The sequence below is a fragment of the Benincasa hispida genome, chromosome 4 (genome assembly GCF_027475165.1).
Source record: "Benincasa hispida cultivar pf3 chromosome 4, pf3_genome.v1.1, whole genome shotgun sequence".
NCBI lineage: Eukaryota > Viridiplantae > Streptophyta > Magnoliopsida > Cucurbitales > Cucurbitaceae > Benincasa > Benincasa hispida.
Window position 1 is genome coordinate 88,090 of NC_143481.1, and position 15,109 is coordinate 103,198.

The 15,109-nt window shown below is 40.8% G+C and overlaps 1 protein-coding gene across 1 annotated transcript; it reads right to left on the reverse strand.

Moving 5' to 3' along the window:
- Window positions 1–3,738: 3,738 nt before the first annotated feature.
- Window positions 3,739–4,989, reverse strand: LOC150036388 (uncharacterized). The gene is made up of 2 exons (XM_090312803.1): window positions 4,505–4,989; window positions 3,739–4,399 (listed from the first exon to the last, which is right to left on the reverse strand). Exons 1-2 carry the CDS (start codon window positions 4,987–4,989, stop codon window positions 3,739–3,741), a joined length of 1,146 nt encoding a protein of 381 aa, XP_090168929.1.
- Window positions 4,990–15,109: the final 10,120 nt, after the last annotated feature.

A 15,109-nucleotide genomic window follows, 5' to 3' on the forward strand; every position in this document is an offset into this window, starting at 1 on the left:
TAATAACGAACTTGCAAAATGAATCTGTTTATGTTTCTTTTGTCCCTTCCAGGCGATCGGGAAAGATTTGTACAAGTTATACCTTTCGTAGTGGAAAAAAAAATGATGATTAAGAATTTCGATTCTTTTTTTTTTAATCGGCCTGATCTTAGGCCCTGACTCACCCTTCTACACATTCCCCTCTACCCCATAACGTAATGATCAATATAAATACGAATGAGCCGACTGAAGCTGCGCGAAACCATCAAATTGAAAATTGAGATGATTGGATTTGGGGGGGGGGGGGGGGGGGCAAGTTTGAGGTTGCTTTAGGATAGATTTGGGGAAGATTGTGCCCGATGGTAAATCGGTCGGGCCGTATGTGTATTTCGACCAGGTATGGGTGGGAAAGAGAGGAAAGGACGAAAGGGAAGGGAGCAAAACTGGGTAGGGCGCCCGTTCAGGCTTCAAAGCACTTGAACCGGGTACGTGACGGGGCCATGTAAGTGGATATTCTATAATTTGGCCCGATCCCCGTGAAGGGACCAGGTAGAGGGGGTGGGCCATGCGTGTGGAACTTTTGGGAATTCAGCTCGGTCCCAGACCAGTCGGGTATTAGACGGTAGGATGTATCAATTGCAGCGAAAGAACAATGATCATCTAAGCATTCAAATTCACTAATTTTGACATAATATAAAACATGCTTCTGCAAAAAAATGAGTTTCAAGACATACCTCTTGTAGAAGTTATTCAAAGCTTATTTTTCAGCTGCAATCTTCTCCATATCTTGTTGTAGACCACCTCAATATCTTCCCCACTATTCTCTTGGTGCTCTAGATTGAGTTGTGAGACTCAAAATAAGCTAGAATCAAGGGATGAAAGAGAAAAGCTCACTGCAACAACCATTGTTGAATAACTATTCTTCAAACCGAATTTTCTCTCAAAATTCTGTAGATTGCATGCTCGATTTTCACTCCAATCTTCTCATTATGTTGCAGGTCAACATGCAAAGAGAATAGTTGCATGAGTTGCAGCTTATGCTTGGAGAATACAAGGCAAATGGTTGCTTCGTGTGTGAGCTAGTTAAGTGATGGATAATGGAAAAACCAATTTTTTCCATTTATGTTTTAGTTTTCTTTTCCTTTTTCAATTTTATCCAAAAATCTAATTTTGATGTAAAAAATCTATTTGATTTTAAAAATGAAAAATTAATTAATTAATTAATTAATTAAACTTGATTAATTTAGTATCAAATATTAAATTAATTTTAACACATATTCATCTTTATATATTTAAATCGTATTTAAATATATAAATTCTCCTATACCGTTTAATTCTAAAATTAAACATAATTATATCTCATATAATTACCAATTCCCTTAATTCTAATTTGAACATTTCAAATTAACTTATCATGTTATTCTCAAGCTAGTAAGGGGACCTCGCGGACCTACAGATCATGGGCTTCAACGATCCGAGTTTAATTGGTTAAACTCATTAGACCAGATTAATTTTCATTCGTTAACTAATAGGTCATTCCACTAAAGCCCATAGTTGCACTCCCCTCACTGTAGATATATTATGTCCATATGATTTAACCATAACCAGCAAGTTGACCCTTCACAAGTTGTTTGTAATAACGGCTGGGTCAAATATCTGTTTTACTCCCGAGATTACGTCTTATTGCTCAAGTCCCTACTAATCTTCTAATGAACATTTGGTTTGTGGTCTAATCACAAAACCAAACTCTCTCAGCCCAGTGAGAGGGTGGAGCCCCTTGTTCAATACATGGATTAAGTACTTGAGATAACAACCTTTCTCCTATCCCTAAATCAGATAGGCGTGAACTCCGTCTTGCACCCTATGTCCCCAGCTATCTATCCAGTCTTACCCCTGAAATGGGAGTCTTATTGAGCCGACGCTGTTGAGCCACCCTCAACTATGCAAATCTAAGGGCAATTCCGAATAAACAGGAGTTTATAGTTAGCTCAGGATTAAGTTCGGTTACCCAGGTCATCCAGGTGAAATAGTTAGTCTTAAACAGTAAATAGAGTTATAAAGTAAGAGTGACTTATTTCTTGGTCCTGATCTTATGAAAACTCATTGCATAGGATGCCCCCACTCTTCATGTCATAACATGTACGAATTAGGATCACATCGTATGTAGCACTTTACAACTCTTTGTAACAACTACAAAGTAGGCTACATCCAATGGTGTTACTAAAATAAAGTACCCAATCTCATTCATGTACCATAGATTATTTTGACTATTTACATGAACCCGATCCACTCTTATGTCTCCACATAAAGTTCAAGTACTCATACAACAGTCATGAGTCTTAGTTTATTGGATTTAGACTTTCATACAATTTATGAGATCAATAACAAGTATATTGATAATAAAAAAATGTTTATCATTTTAAAAACTATGAGTTTTTATGACATAAAACCCAACAATACTTCCGCTTGGACTAAAACTCCAGTGGATCAATATGTACAAATATATACAATGTTGAGTTTACATGGAGAGAATAAAATGTACAGATACAATAAACTAAGAGATCACAATACCCATCAATTCTCCCAATTGCCATAGTGATACAAAACTTATAAACCTGGTCCTACTAGGTGACCCATAAACACTTTAGCCGAGAGGGCCTTCGTAAATGGATCAGCTAAGTTGTCTTGGAAAGCAATATGAGTGACAACGATGTCTCCTCTGTGTACAATCTTCTTGATGAGTTGGTACTTTCGTTCGATATGCTTTCCACTTTTATGGCATCGTGGTTCATTTGAATTTGCAACTGCTCTACTGTCGTCACAATAGAGAGTGACAGGCAGGTGCATGTTAGGAACTACTTCCAGACCTATCAGAAACTTTTTGAGTCATACTACTTCTTTTACTGCTTCGCTTGCAGCTACATACTCAGCTTCCATTGTGGAGTCCGCAATACAACTCTGTCTGATGCTCCTCCACACAACTGTTCCTTCATTAAGAGTGACCCTGAAGTCGATTTCCTCGAATCAATATCGGTCTAAAAGTCAGAATCAATGTATCCAGCAAGGATCAGATCCTTAGGACCATACACGAACATATAATCTCTCGTTCTCCGAAGATATTTGAGAATGTTTTTAACAACAATCCAATGGTCATGACCAAGATTGGACTGAAATCTACTGACAATTCCTACGACATAGCATATGTCGGGAAGAGTACACAACATTGCACACATCGAACTCCCAACTGCATATGCATATGGAATTCAATTCATCTCCTCAACCTCTTGAGGTGTCTTAGGACTCTGCTCCTTAGACAAGTGAAAATAGCCATCATACAATGTTGAAATGTCCCTGGTGCATTGCATAGCCCAAAGGGCATGCGTCTGAATGTGAAAGTGCCAAAGAGACAAGTGAATGTGGTCTTCTCTTGATCTTTTGATCTATTAAAATCTGGTTGTAACAAGAACAACCATCGATAAAACAATAAAACTTTTTACCTGCAAGTCTATCAAGCATCTGATCGATGAAAGGATGAGGAAAGTGGTCCTTTTTAGCTGTTGCGTTGAGTTTCCGATAATCCATACAAATTTGCCAGCCTGTGACAGTTCTTGAAGGAATGAGTTCATTGTTGTTGTTTACTATCACGGTCGTTCCCCCTTTCTTGGGAACGCATTGAACTGGACTAACCCAACTGTTGTCGGATATCGGATAAATAACTCCCGCGTCCAGCCATTAGAATCTCCTTTTTTACCAATTCTTTCATAATGAGGTTAAGCCTTCTTTGAGGCTTGATTGACCCCGTCTTCCCTTCCTCCAACCTATTTTATGCATATAATAGGATGGACTTATTCCACGAATATCTGCAAGCGTCCACCCTATTGCGCGTTTATGTTTCTTCAACATCTGCAAGAGTGAATCTTCGTTAGGCTTTATGAGATTAGCGGGAATGATAACAAGCAATGTATTATTAGTTCCAAAAAAAGCGTATTTCAAATGTCTAGGTAACTGTTTTAATTCGAGTTCAGGTGGTTGTTCGAGTGAAGGACGCGTTGGTTTTGTTTGCCGCTCACTCAGACTTGGTGGCTCGGATTCCTTTAGGGTTCCCTCCAACGCGAGAACTTCACATACTCGAGTCTCTTCTTCAGTCAATTCAATATTGTTTAGCTGACAATCATCACTGTCTGGGAATTTTAATGCGTTGAGCACATTAAATTTCACCTCTTCCTTATCCACACGCATGGTTAGCTCATCTTTATGCACGTCAATCATAACTTTCCCAGTAACCAAGAAAGGGAGTCCAAGGATGATTGGAACCTCTCTATCTGCTTCATAATCCAGAATAATGAAGTCTGCTGGGAATATGAGATTGTTAACCTTCACTAAAACATCTTCAATCTTCCCTTCTAGATACTTAATTGTCCTGTCAGCGAGTTGAAGGGTGACAGAAGTAGGTTATGCCTCGCCAATCCTCAATTTCTTAAAAACTGAAAGGGGCATGAGATTGATGCTCGCTCCTAGGTCACACAACGCATGACCCACATCTAATCCTCCAATTGAACAAGGAACTGTGAAGCTCCCTGGGTTCTTCTGCTTCTGTGGTAGTTTATTGCTTACTAACGCGTTGCATTCCTGTGTTAGTACTATTACTTCTTTCTCACTGACTTTTCTCTTTTTCGTCAAAATGTCCTTCAAAAACTTCACGTATGTTAGCATCTGCTCCAAAGCTTCTATGAATGGAATGTTGATGTGCAGCTGCTTTAGGAGCTCGAGAAAGTGCTTGAACTGATGTTCATCATTCTTCTTCATCATACGCCTAGGGAATGGTGCGTACAGAGGCACCTCTTGCTTTCCCATGTTAGACGTGTTGGTTTCCGAAAAGCTTGTATTTTCTGGCGTTCTCTCTTCCTGATCCGTTGAACATGTAATGTGTTTTTTCGAAAGACTATTGTTTCTTGGATTCATCTGTCTTTCTGCAAGGGCTCTTCCACTCCCAACGTCATTGCGTGACATTGCTCTTTCCCGTTATTATTCCCAGGTGTTTCTATATTGCTAGGTAGAACGTCTGGCTGCCTGCTTTTCAACTCACTTGCAATCTGCCCCACCTAGATTTCTAGGTTTCTGGTTGATGATGCCTGGCTCTTCAACTTTGTGTTGTTATGGGCTATGTATTCCTTCAATAGGTTTTTCAGCGGAGTTCCAGAACTCGATGCGTGGCCACCTCTATTGAAGGGCTGTTGATGTTGTTAGTGCGTCTGTTGAAAGACAGGCGGCGGTCCATTCCCTTGCTAATGGCTTGCGTCTGGGTGGTGCTTTTGCTAATTTTCTCTTGTCCAAGAAAAATTCGGATGGTTTCTCCATCCATGGCTATAAGTATTAGAAAATAGGTTATTCTTAATGAAACATACTGACTGAGGGTTTTGAGGACACTCAGCATATGAGTGAAAATCTTCGCATCTTACACAGGTTACCATGGGTTGCCCAAACGCCTCAACTTGATTCACCTTATGTTGGTTTGGTGCTTTGCCTAGCGTTATGTTCTGTAGAAGGCTGGTTATGGTAGCCACTTGAGCGGAGATCGTGGCTATCGCGTTGGCATCAACAGAGTTAATGTTATAAGATCTTCTTATCCTGTCATTTCTTCCATCGTATATGTCATCTACCCACTCCATGTTATGTTTGGCAATGCGGTCTAATATTTCGTTAGCTTCAGTATAGGATTTGTCCATCAGTCCTCCGGCTGCTGCTGTGTCTGCTGCTATATGTGACACCCTATTTAGTTCGCCATAAAACGTCTCCATCTGAATAGTCAAAGGTAGTCCGTGGTTCAGGAAGTTCTTGACCAAGCCCTTGAAATGCTCCCATACAGTGCTCAAGGTCTCAGTGTCTTCATGTTCAAAATTCATGATTTCCCAACGCCTCCTCGCGTTGGTGGTAGGTGAGAAGTATTTATGCATAAACTTTTCCACCAACTTTTCCTATGTGGTGATTTCCCCAGGCTCTAATGAACTCACCCATTGTTTTGCGAGAGGAAACAAGGAGAGCCTGATTGCCTCTGGTGTGATTCCAGGAATCACAAAGGAATTGCACGTTTCTAGGAAACGCTTCATATAAGCATGAGGATCTTCGCCATGGCTACCCCCAAATTACGCAGCAGTCTGGAGCATAACAGATTTCATTTCAAACCTGGTTCCATCAGGCGTCGGATATATGATTACTGGAGAGAAATCATATAGCACAGGGGATGCGTATTCTCTCATAGGACGCGTGTTGTTGTTTGCCATCAGGATTAGGTTCTGTGCAGCGTGAGCTAGTTGTTGATTTTATTGTTCTTTCCCTTTCTTGTTGTCTGAGTAACTATTGCCTCAACCTTCAATGGCGGTTGGATCGATTCCTACGCTGGAAGGTCCGTTCAATCTCGAGGTTGTATCTGAACTTAGGAGTGTTTTCCCTGTTCATACACGTTCACAAGCCTAGGCGTAGCTTGTGATACTTCCCTTAATTGAAGTGTCCTTACAACAAATACAAATGAAATTTCTGGTTAGTTCTTGTTGCTGAGATCCCAGTAATGGCGCCAAAAAATTGTTCGCTTGCTATCGTGAGATGCTTTAGGAGTGCATAAAGTAAAACAGATTGGAAGAATCAAGTCTAGGTGCTGCGTTCTGCCTTAATGCGTTTGAATGAATGCAACGTGTTGGGGCGTTAGTATTATACACAGAAGGCACATAACTCCTTATAATAACGTTCAAATTTTCCTAGATTAAACTCAAGTATAAATCTAATCTAAGTTCCTGGCAAGTCCAGGGTCGATCACAGGGATTCAGTTTCACTAACACAGATTGTGCGGTGTACTTGCAGTAGGAGCTTTTTCCTAAATAAATGTGAAACATGTATTATTTACACTAACATGATATGCATGTGAAAGACAATACAAAAGAGTTGAGTGGAAAATGAAGGATCATGTGAAAATGGAATTTAAGTAGGTGGACGCGCCGGTTAAAGATAATTGCACACAACTGATGTAATGTGGATGAAATGGGATGGGTTGCTTATCTTTCTGTTCATGCGTTAGACATCATTCAACACTTCTAAATGCGAATAACATACAAGCCTATCTCTAGGGTGCACGCGTCTAACTTAGAATGCAAGAAACACCAGTAAGTCTATCTCTAGCTGTACTAGGCATTCTACTTAATACGACTTAGCTATTCTTTCGAACAAATAAGTAAAGAAGCTTTCACTAAGTTGCCAAGTTGGTTTAGGCGTTGGAAAAGAATTATGCATGAAGTACTAATGCTTTCAACATAAACAGAAGATAAACAATAGCAAAGTGATGATCAAATATATTAATTTTATAAAGGATCAATGAGTCTTTACAAAGAACTATATTCAATCAAAATGAAATGAAAATGATATTAAGAGAGAAACTGAGTCAAGCCAAAGAATACAATCTTTTGTAGCTCTTTGGTTCAATCTTGTTGTGTACAATCACTTTAAAGAGCCGAGGACAGAGTATCTTTCTCAAGAATAACTTTCTCCACTCCCTAGCCGGCGACGGCGGTGGTTCTTAGCTCTTTCGACCGTCTTACACCTCGATACAGCTTGTACAAACTAAAACTAAGTCTATAAATTTACATAGAGTATGGAGCTTCTAATTGTCTCAACTCTCAATTCTGAAGGATCTTCAGGTATTTATAGGCGTTGGTCTCGTCCACTTGGAGGATGGGCTGCATTTAAGTCCATGCCCTGGTCAACATTAAACTCTATATCCTGGTTGGCCGCCTGACCTTTGGAAGCTTTTCAGACGCTGCCTGTTGCAGGTTCCCATGCTTGCAAGTGGTTATGTGACACAATCAGTCCGGAGCAATGAATCTTCTATGCGTTGAATTCCCTCCGATGCATGGCTCATGTGTTAGCGCGTTTCCTGCAACACTTGTCTAATGCGTTATTGTCAGTTCTTGCGTTGAAATCCTGTAAAGTAGTGCATTAGCATTGCGATTTTTAGTGATAAACTTCTTTTACATGAATTTGCTATTGTTTAAGTAAATCCATGCATTTCTATTAAAAACGAGGAGAGTTTATCATTAAAAACCCTAATTGTTTTAACTTGAGAGCAAAGATAAGTTGTATTTTTACAAGTTATCAACCACCCCTAAATTTGAACAATGTTTGTCCTCAAGCATTCTAAAATAATTCTTTGATATCTCTCCTGCCTTAGATGTGCAAATTTCACCTCTCATCATATTAGTCTCAAAGCTGAAATAAGAGTTGGAAAAATATAACTTAGATTGACGCTTTTCTTAAAAGGACTAATATTTAGTTTTCGATGCGGTAGGCTTCTCATCGCAACTCCTTTCATTTCTCAAAACATTTCAATCTTTTCTAAACCAGCAATGCGTTAGATGCTATTTCTTTTGAAAAACAAATGCTGGATAAAAAGAAAACAATTGTGTACTTGTTTACCCATGCATTGCTCCAGGTATCCCACTTTCGTTTTGGCTTGCCCCCACGGGTGTCATGTGAGCATCCAACTATGGGTGAGAACCCTTTACAACTAAACTCATATTTAATATTCATTCCTTTTTCAAAGTATAGTTTTTTTTTTTCTTCAGACTAGATAGAGGAGTTTTATGGGACACGTTGGTCTAAGATACTTAACTTCGTTTTGGCTTATCCCCACGGGTGTCATGCGGGCATCCAACTACGGATAAGTGCTTGTTCCAATTAAGCTCATGTCATTTGAAATTTCTTTTTTTTTTTTTGAAGTAATGATAGAGGAGCTACGTTCAAAATTCTTCTTATTCTGTTTCCCTTTTTCTTTATGATGTATACATTGATTCGTCTACGCTCGGATTTCCTTCATCCCCAAATTTAGAGATGAGCTATATCCTCATTGCTAAAAGAGAAACAAAATTTTAAAAGGCTTTGAGAAATTGAAAGAAGTTTAAGACTTCAAGCTTGCATGCGTTAAAAAGTAAACTTAATCTTTTTAAGAGAAGTTCGAGCCTTGTCTATTTTCCTAACGCCTATCTTATTCTTATGAATTCATATAGTTGGTATCATTGAGGTTAAGTTAAGCACAAGACTTAGAAAATAATCAAAGAACAAAAATAAAGTATGCTAAGGACAAACTCAAGGATTAAAGTGATGACTTCTCATTCATTTTTCATATTTTAACATAAATTGCATAAACATAGCAAAAAGATGCAAAAGGACAATTAAACCAAAATTACAAAATAATTTTAACCAAACACCTCAAGGTTCTACTATGCTAGCGCATCATCTCTGCGTTCTTCTTCGGGGTTCTCGTCCATGAAGCGCAAGGGATTTCTGAGATGGGCTAGTAACGGAGGCAAGGCAAACATACCCATCAAGACCTGATTGATATACTGCATTGTGTAGACAAATTGGTGTTGCATGTGTATTGTCTGTTGCCTCAAGTAATCCCTTAATACCCGATTTTGTTGTTGAAGATCTTCAATTGATGCGGCCAATGGTCGAAGTTGATCACTGATGAATGTTTTCAACTCCTCCAAGTCTATGTTGCGTTGGGGTATCGATTCTTCTCGTCCAATTGGGTCTTCAAATACTACTGCGTTACTGAACCCTAACCCAGTTGGCTCAAAGATCACTAGAGGTGGCACAAAATTTTGGATTGGACTTTGTTGAGGCAAAGGAATGGAATGAGGGAGGTCCTGATCTATGAATATAGGTTCTTGATGCGTCTGCTCAGGACTCCCTTCTGACTGAGCTATTGGTGAGTCATGGAATTTAAGTGTAGGCTGCGTTTCTTTAGCCAAAGCTTCTAGCTCAGCTTCACATTCTTCATTCTCTGAAGCTTCATCGTCGTGTTCAACTACTATGACACGTCTTTTTTTGGGGGTGCGTTTTGTTGGTCGAGATCTACGTGCCACTTTTTTGGCAGGTAAGGCTGGTTGATGCTGTGATCCACGAAGGAGACGTCTTACTGCCTTTATGTCTATCAGACCATCGACTTCTTCATAGTTATCCCCAAAGGGATGCCCCTGCGTTCGCATAACGCGCAGATCAGCCACGGAAGATATAGTTTCCCTCGAGGCTTGTTCTTGATGGCCTTGATCTTGTCCCATATAATCCTCCCAATATCCAACGGGATGCATTACATTATGTAGTAAGTGGCCAGAACGCGTTCTCTGGATAACGTTTCAACATGCGTTGTAGGCATGATGCTGCGTTTAATTAAATAATACCACATGTTAGTGTATGAGTTCAGATTCCTGGAAGCAAGCATCTTTGATCCATTCCTTGATGTCTGCCACTTACTTTCAGGTTTGGCCACCATGTTCAATGCATCTTCCAATTGACTAGGCGTTGGTTGCTTTAAGATGCGGTTTCCTTTTGCGTCAGTATTACTATTCAAGTTGAACACTTCATTTATCTTGTCTGCCGAGAAGTGCATTAACACCCCTTCCACGAAGCCGATGTTCTTTTCCGTGTCGAATTTGCTGTTGTAGAACACGCGGACATGGTATGGCCAGATGCGATCGTGCCCAACGCATAATTGATTCCATCCTAGTGCGTAGATGGTTTCTATGATATAGTCTGGCAATGAGTGGTGTTCAGGGAAGAAGCCTTTCTCTACTAATATGTCACTAAACTGATGCTTCTTTTCCATAGTTCTCTTAGGTAACACCTCTGTTACCTCACGTTTCCCTACCCCGTGTTCTCTTACCTCTTTAGCCAACTCTCTTAACTCATTCTCCAACTCCTTTTGGAGATTGGTTTTCCTTCGTCCTTGTCTCGCGGACGCATATTCTTCCAATTCATTTTCCAATGCGTTGTGCCTTTTTTCACGCGTTACACCCTCAGGTCCGGGTGCAACTTCTTCTTCTTCTTTTTCTACCTCTAGTATCAACCTTATCTTCATTGATACTCTCTTTGATTTTATAGGCCCTTCATCCGCGTCAAATGGGCATGGCTGCGACGCGTCGGGGCCAACTCTCCTTTCTCTACTTTCTTCTTCTCTTCCCTTTCTTCATTTTCCATCTCTTCTTCTAACATCGCTGCATATCTTTCTGTTTCATCCAACTCGAGTGATGCGTTTGGTGGATCTGAACGCATCACTTGAGTTGCTTCTTGCTCTTGGTTGAGCGATGCTAGAATAGCTCCAAATACTTCATCTTCATGACATCTTGCTAACTCTGCCAAGTCTTTAAGGTTATGCTCTCACGTAGAACTGTCAGAGGCTGGGATAGGTGGAGTGAATGGCGGGGTGCCCCACAGGGGTGAGGCGTCCCTGGAGAGGATATTAGGATGGGTGAAGGTGATGGTTGGTTAGACATGTCTGATTCCACTGGGTAAATTGTGGCTAAGGGTTCAATCAATAGAGAGGGAGGTGGACGCACCGCTGGAGATGGTGCGATATGGGCACAGGTAGGAAGGGGTTCATGCGTTGGACCCACCAAGGTTATGTTCGGGAAAAATGGCGGTAGAGCAGGCTTGGCATAAGGTTTGGACACAGCCATAGATGACGGACGCGTCCTGGTCTTGGCTGGTGTCTTTATCCTTGGTTTAGGGACAGACTTGGGTTTTTGTGGGGTTTTAGCCCTAGGCCGAGAAGTTTTGGCCAGAGCATTTACAGGTTTCTTAGAGCTCTTGGCCAAAGCTTTCATGAAGGTAGAAGAAGGTGTAGGGGCGGCCAGATGCTGAGCAGAGGTAGCGCCACCGTAAGAGGCTTTCGATTGGGTAGGGATGGAGGTTGATTTCCTAGGGCTAGGTGGTGGTGAACTCGAAAATGAAGAGAAGGATAAGGAACTTACCGGCATATCGTTGCCTAGGTTGTAGCTTTGGTTCTGAAAATCTGAGCCCGACGACTTTGTTCACCGGAGATGCTAAGCGAAAGAGGAAAATGAAGCTTTGGTGGATCTGAGGTTCTAGGGTTTATGAAGAAATGGAGGTTCGTAGGCACAGTGAAGGAGAAGGAGAAACGATTTGGTAAAAGTGAGGTTTTTTGTAAGGGGAGAGGATGATCATCGCCTGACGTATACAATTAATACAAAGTGGAAAGGTCGCCTCGTTTAGCCAAAACACTCGAGTGTTTTCTGTTTTTGAGACGTGTCCCTTCACTGCCCCACGCGTTAGACTTGTGTCTAACGCGTCCAATGTTTCAGTTTTAATTATACACAACTTTTCTAAAAGAAAAACAATCAAATTTCAAAATTTTCTAAAGGCAAAACAATCAATTTAAAACCTTCAAATATCTAAACTAACAAATTCAAACATAACTTAAAATACAAAATGCAAAAGAATAAGGTTGAGAGAGGCGTCCTTGGAAAATGTGGCGTTACAACCGCAGAAATGCCTTGACAAAAGCTTCAACTTGTCTCGCGTAGCGCAAGATATGACTTTTGGCGTTCCACTTCGTATTCAAAGTACGACTTAACCCTTTGGCCGTTTACTTTGAATGCATCAGTGCCATATTCTCGCATTAATTCCACAGTACTGTAGGGAAAGATCGTTTTAATTATGAAGGGCCCGGACCATCTAGATTTCAATTTCCCTGGAAACAGACGCAAGCATGAGTTGAGGAAGATAACTTTCTGACCAACAACAAGTACCTTCTTGTTGATGTGGTCGTGCCAACGCTTTGTCTTTTCCTTGTAGATCTTGTTGTTTTCATATGCGTTCATTTGCCATTCTTCGATCTCGTTGAGCTGAAGCTTGCGTTAAACGCCCGTCGCATCCGGATTCATGTTCAACTTCTTTACTGCCCAAAATGCCTTATGCTCCAACTCTACAGGAAGATGACATGCTTTACCAAATACAAGTGAGTAAGGAGACATACTTATAGGCGTTTTGTATGCAGTTCTTTAGGCCTAGAGTGCTTCATCCAGCCTCTACGCCCAATCTTTCCACGTTGTGCTGACGACTTTTTTCAGAATTGATTTGATTTCTCGATTTGAAATTTCTGCCTGACCGTTGGTCTAAGGGTGGTAGGCGGTAGCAATCTTGTGCTTGACATTATATTTTGAAAGTAATTTTGAAACGATGCGATTGATAAAACTCATACCTTCATCGCTTATCAAAGCTTTCGGCGTTCCATAGCGTGTGAAAATATTCCTCATAAGAAATTTAGATACAGTAGACGCGTCGTTCTAGCACAGGCTACTGCCTCTACCCACTTAGATACATAGTCTACAGCCAACAGGATATATTGCTGACCACAAGACAGAGGGAACGAGCCCATAAAATCTATGCCTCAGACATCAAACAACTCCACTTCAAGAATATTATTCAAGGGCATTGCGTCCCTTGAAGAAATATTCCCCGTGCATTGGCAGGGGTCACAATTTTGAACAAACTCTCGTGCATCCTTAAAAAGGGTGGGCCAAAAGTAACCGCATTAAAGGACTTTCGTCGTGGTCCTTTGCCCATTAAAATGCCCACCATAAGGAGAATTATGACACTCGGCCAGGATGCGTTGTGTCTTCTCCTCTGGGATGCATCGACACAGTATAGTGTCTGGGCCTTGTTTGTATAGAAACGGTTCATCCCAGAAATAAAACTTACTGTCATGGACTAGCCGTTTCTTCTGTTGGGAATTGAAGTTTTTAGGGAACTGCTTGGTGGTCAAGTAATTAACTATATCAGCATACCAAGGTTCCCTGCCTTCAATTCTAAACAGGCTCTCATCAGGGAATGCGTCCTTGATGTCGTTTTCCTGTACTTGCATTTCTTGGTTTTCAAGCCTGGACAGATGGTCAGCCACCTGATTTTCTGTTCCCTTTCTGTCTTAGATGTCAATGTTAAATTCCTATAGTAGTAGAACCCATCTTATCAGTCTCGGCTTTGCGTCCTTCTTGCTCATCAGGAACTTGATGGTTGAGTGGTCGGTATATATGGTGGCTGATGCACCAACTAAGTAAGAACGGAATTTTTCAATACCGAATACTAAAGCCAACATCTCTTTCTCAGTAGTTGTATAATGTTCCAGAGAGTCGTTTAATGTTTTGAAAGCGTAGAATATGGGATGTATCAAGTTTCCCCTCTTCTGCCCTAACATAGTTCCCACTGCGACATCACTCGCGTCACACATAAGAATGAAACGTTGCGTCCAATCCGGTGTTATTAACATTGGGGCTGTATTCAACGCATACTTCAAGGTTTCAAACGTGTCAGTGCAGTCTTCGTTAAAAACATAGTGCTGGTTCACCTCCAATAATGCACTCAGAAGTCGTGCAATCTAAGAGAAGCTTCTGACGAACCGTCTATAGAACCCGGCATGTCCTAGAATACTTCTTAGCATTTTAACATTCGCTAGTGGTGGAAGTTTTGCTATTACATCAATCTTGGCTCCATCCACTTCCAAGCCAGCCTTGGATACTTTATGCTCCAAAACAATTCCTTTTGTGACCATGAAATGAAATTTTTCCCAATTCAATACTAAGTTTGTTTCCTCGCACCGAGCGAGGATGGCTTCTAAGTTATCCAGGCATGACTGGAATGAGTCTTCAAAGACCGAAAAGTCGTCCATGAAGACTTCTACAATCTTCTCCAGGAAGTCAGAGAAAATGGCCATCATACAGCATTCTGGTGCGTTGCATAGCCCAAAGGGCATGCGTCTGAATACGAAAGTGCCAAAGGGACAAGTGAACATGGTCTTCTCTTGATTTTCCAGATCTATTAAAATCTGGTTGTAACCAGAATAACCATCGATAAAATAATAAAACTCTTTACCTGCAAGTCTATCAAGCATCTGATCGATGAAAGGAAAAGGAAAGTGGTCCTTTTTAGTTACTGCATTGAGTTTTCGATAATCCATAAAAATTTGCCAGCCTGTGACAGTTCTTGGAGGAATGAGTTCATTGTTGCTGTTTACTATCACGTCGTTCCCCCTTTCTTGGGAACGCATTGAACTGGACTAACCCAACTGTTGTCGAATATCGGATAAATAACTCCCGCGTCCAGCCATTTCAGAATCTCCTTTTTAACCACTTCTTTCATAATTGGGTTAAGCCTTCTTTGAGGCTCGATTGACCCCGTCTTCCCTTCCTCCAGCCTATTTTGTGCATACAATAAGATGGACTTATTCCACGAATATCTGTAAGCGTCCACCCTATTGCGCGTTTATGTTTCTTCAACATTTGCAAGAGTG

Excerpts from the sequence above, each read along its gene's own strand:
- LOC150036388 (XM_090312803.1), bottom strand. The coding sequence starts at position 4,989 with ATGTCACGCAATGACGTTGGGAGTGGAAGAGCCCTTGCAGAAAGACAG. Across the intron at positions 4,400-4,504 it reads TTAGATGTGGGTCATGCGTT|GACAATTAAGTATCTAGAAG; the intron begins GTGTGACCTAGG and ends ACTCGCTGACAG.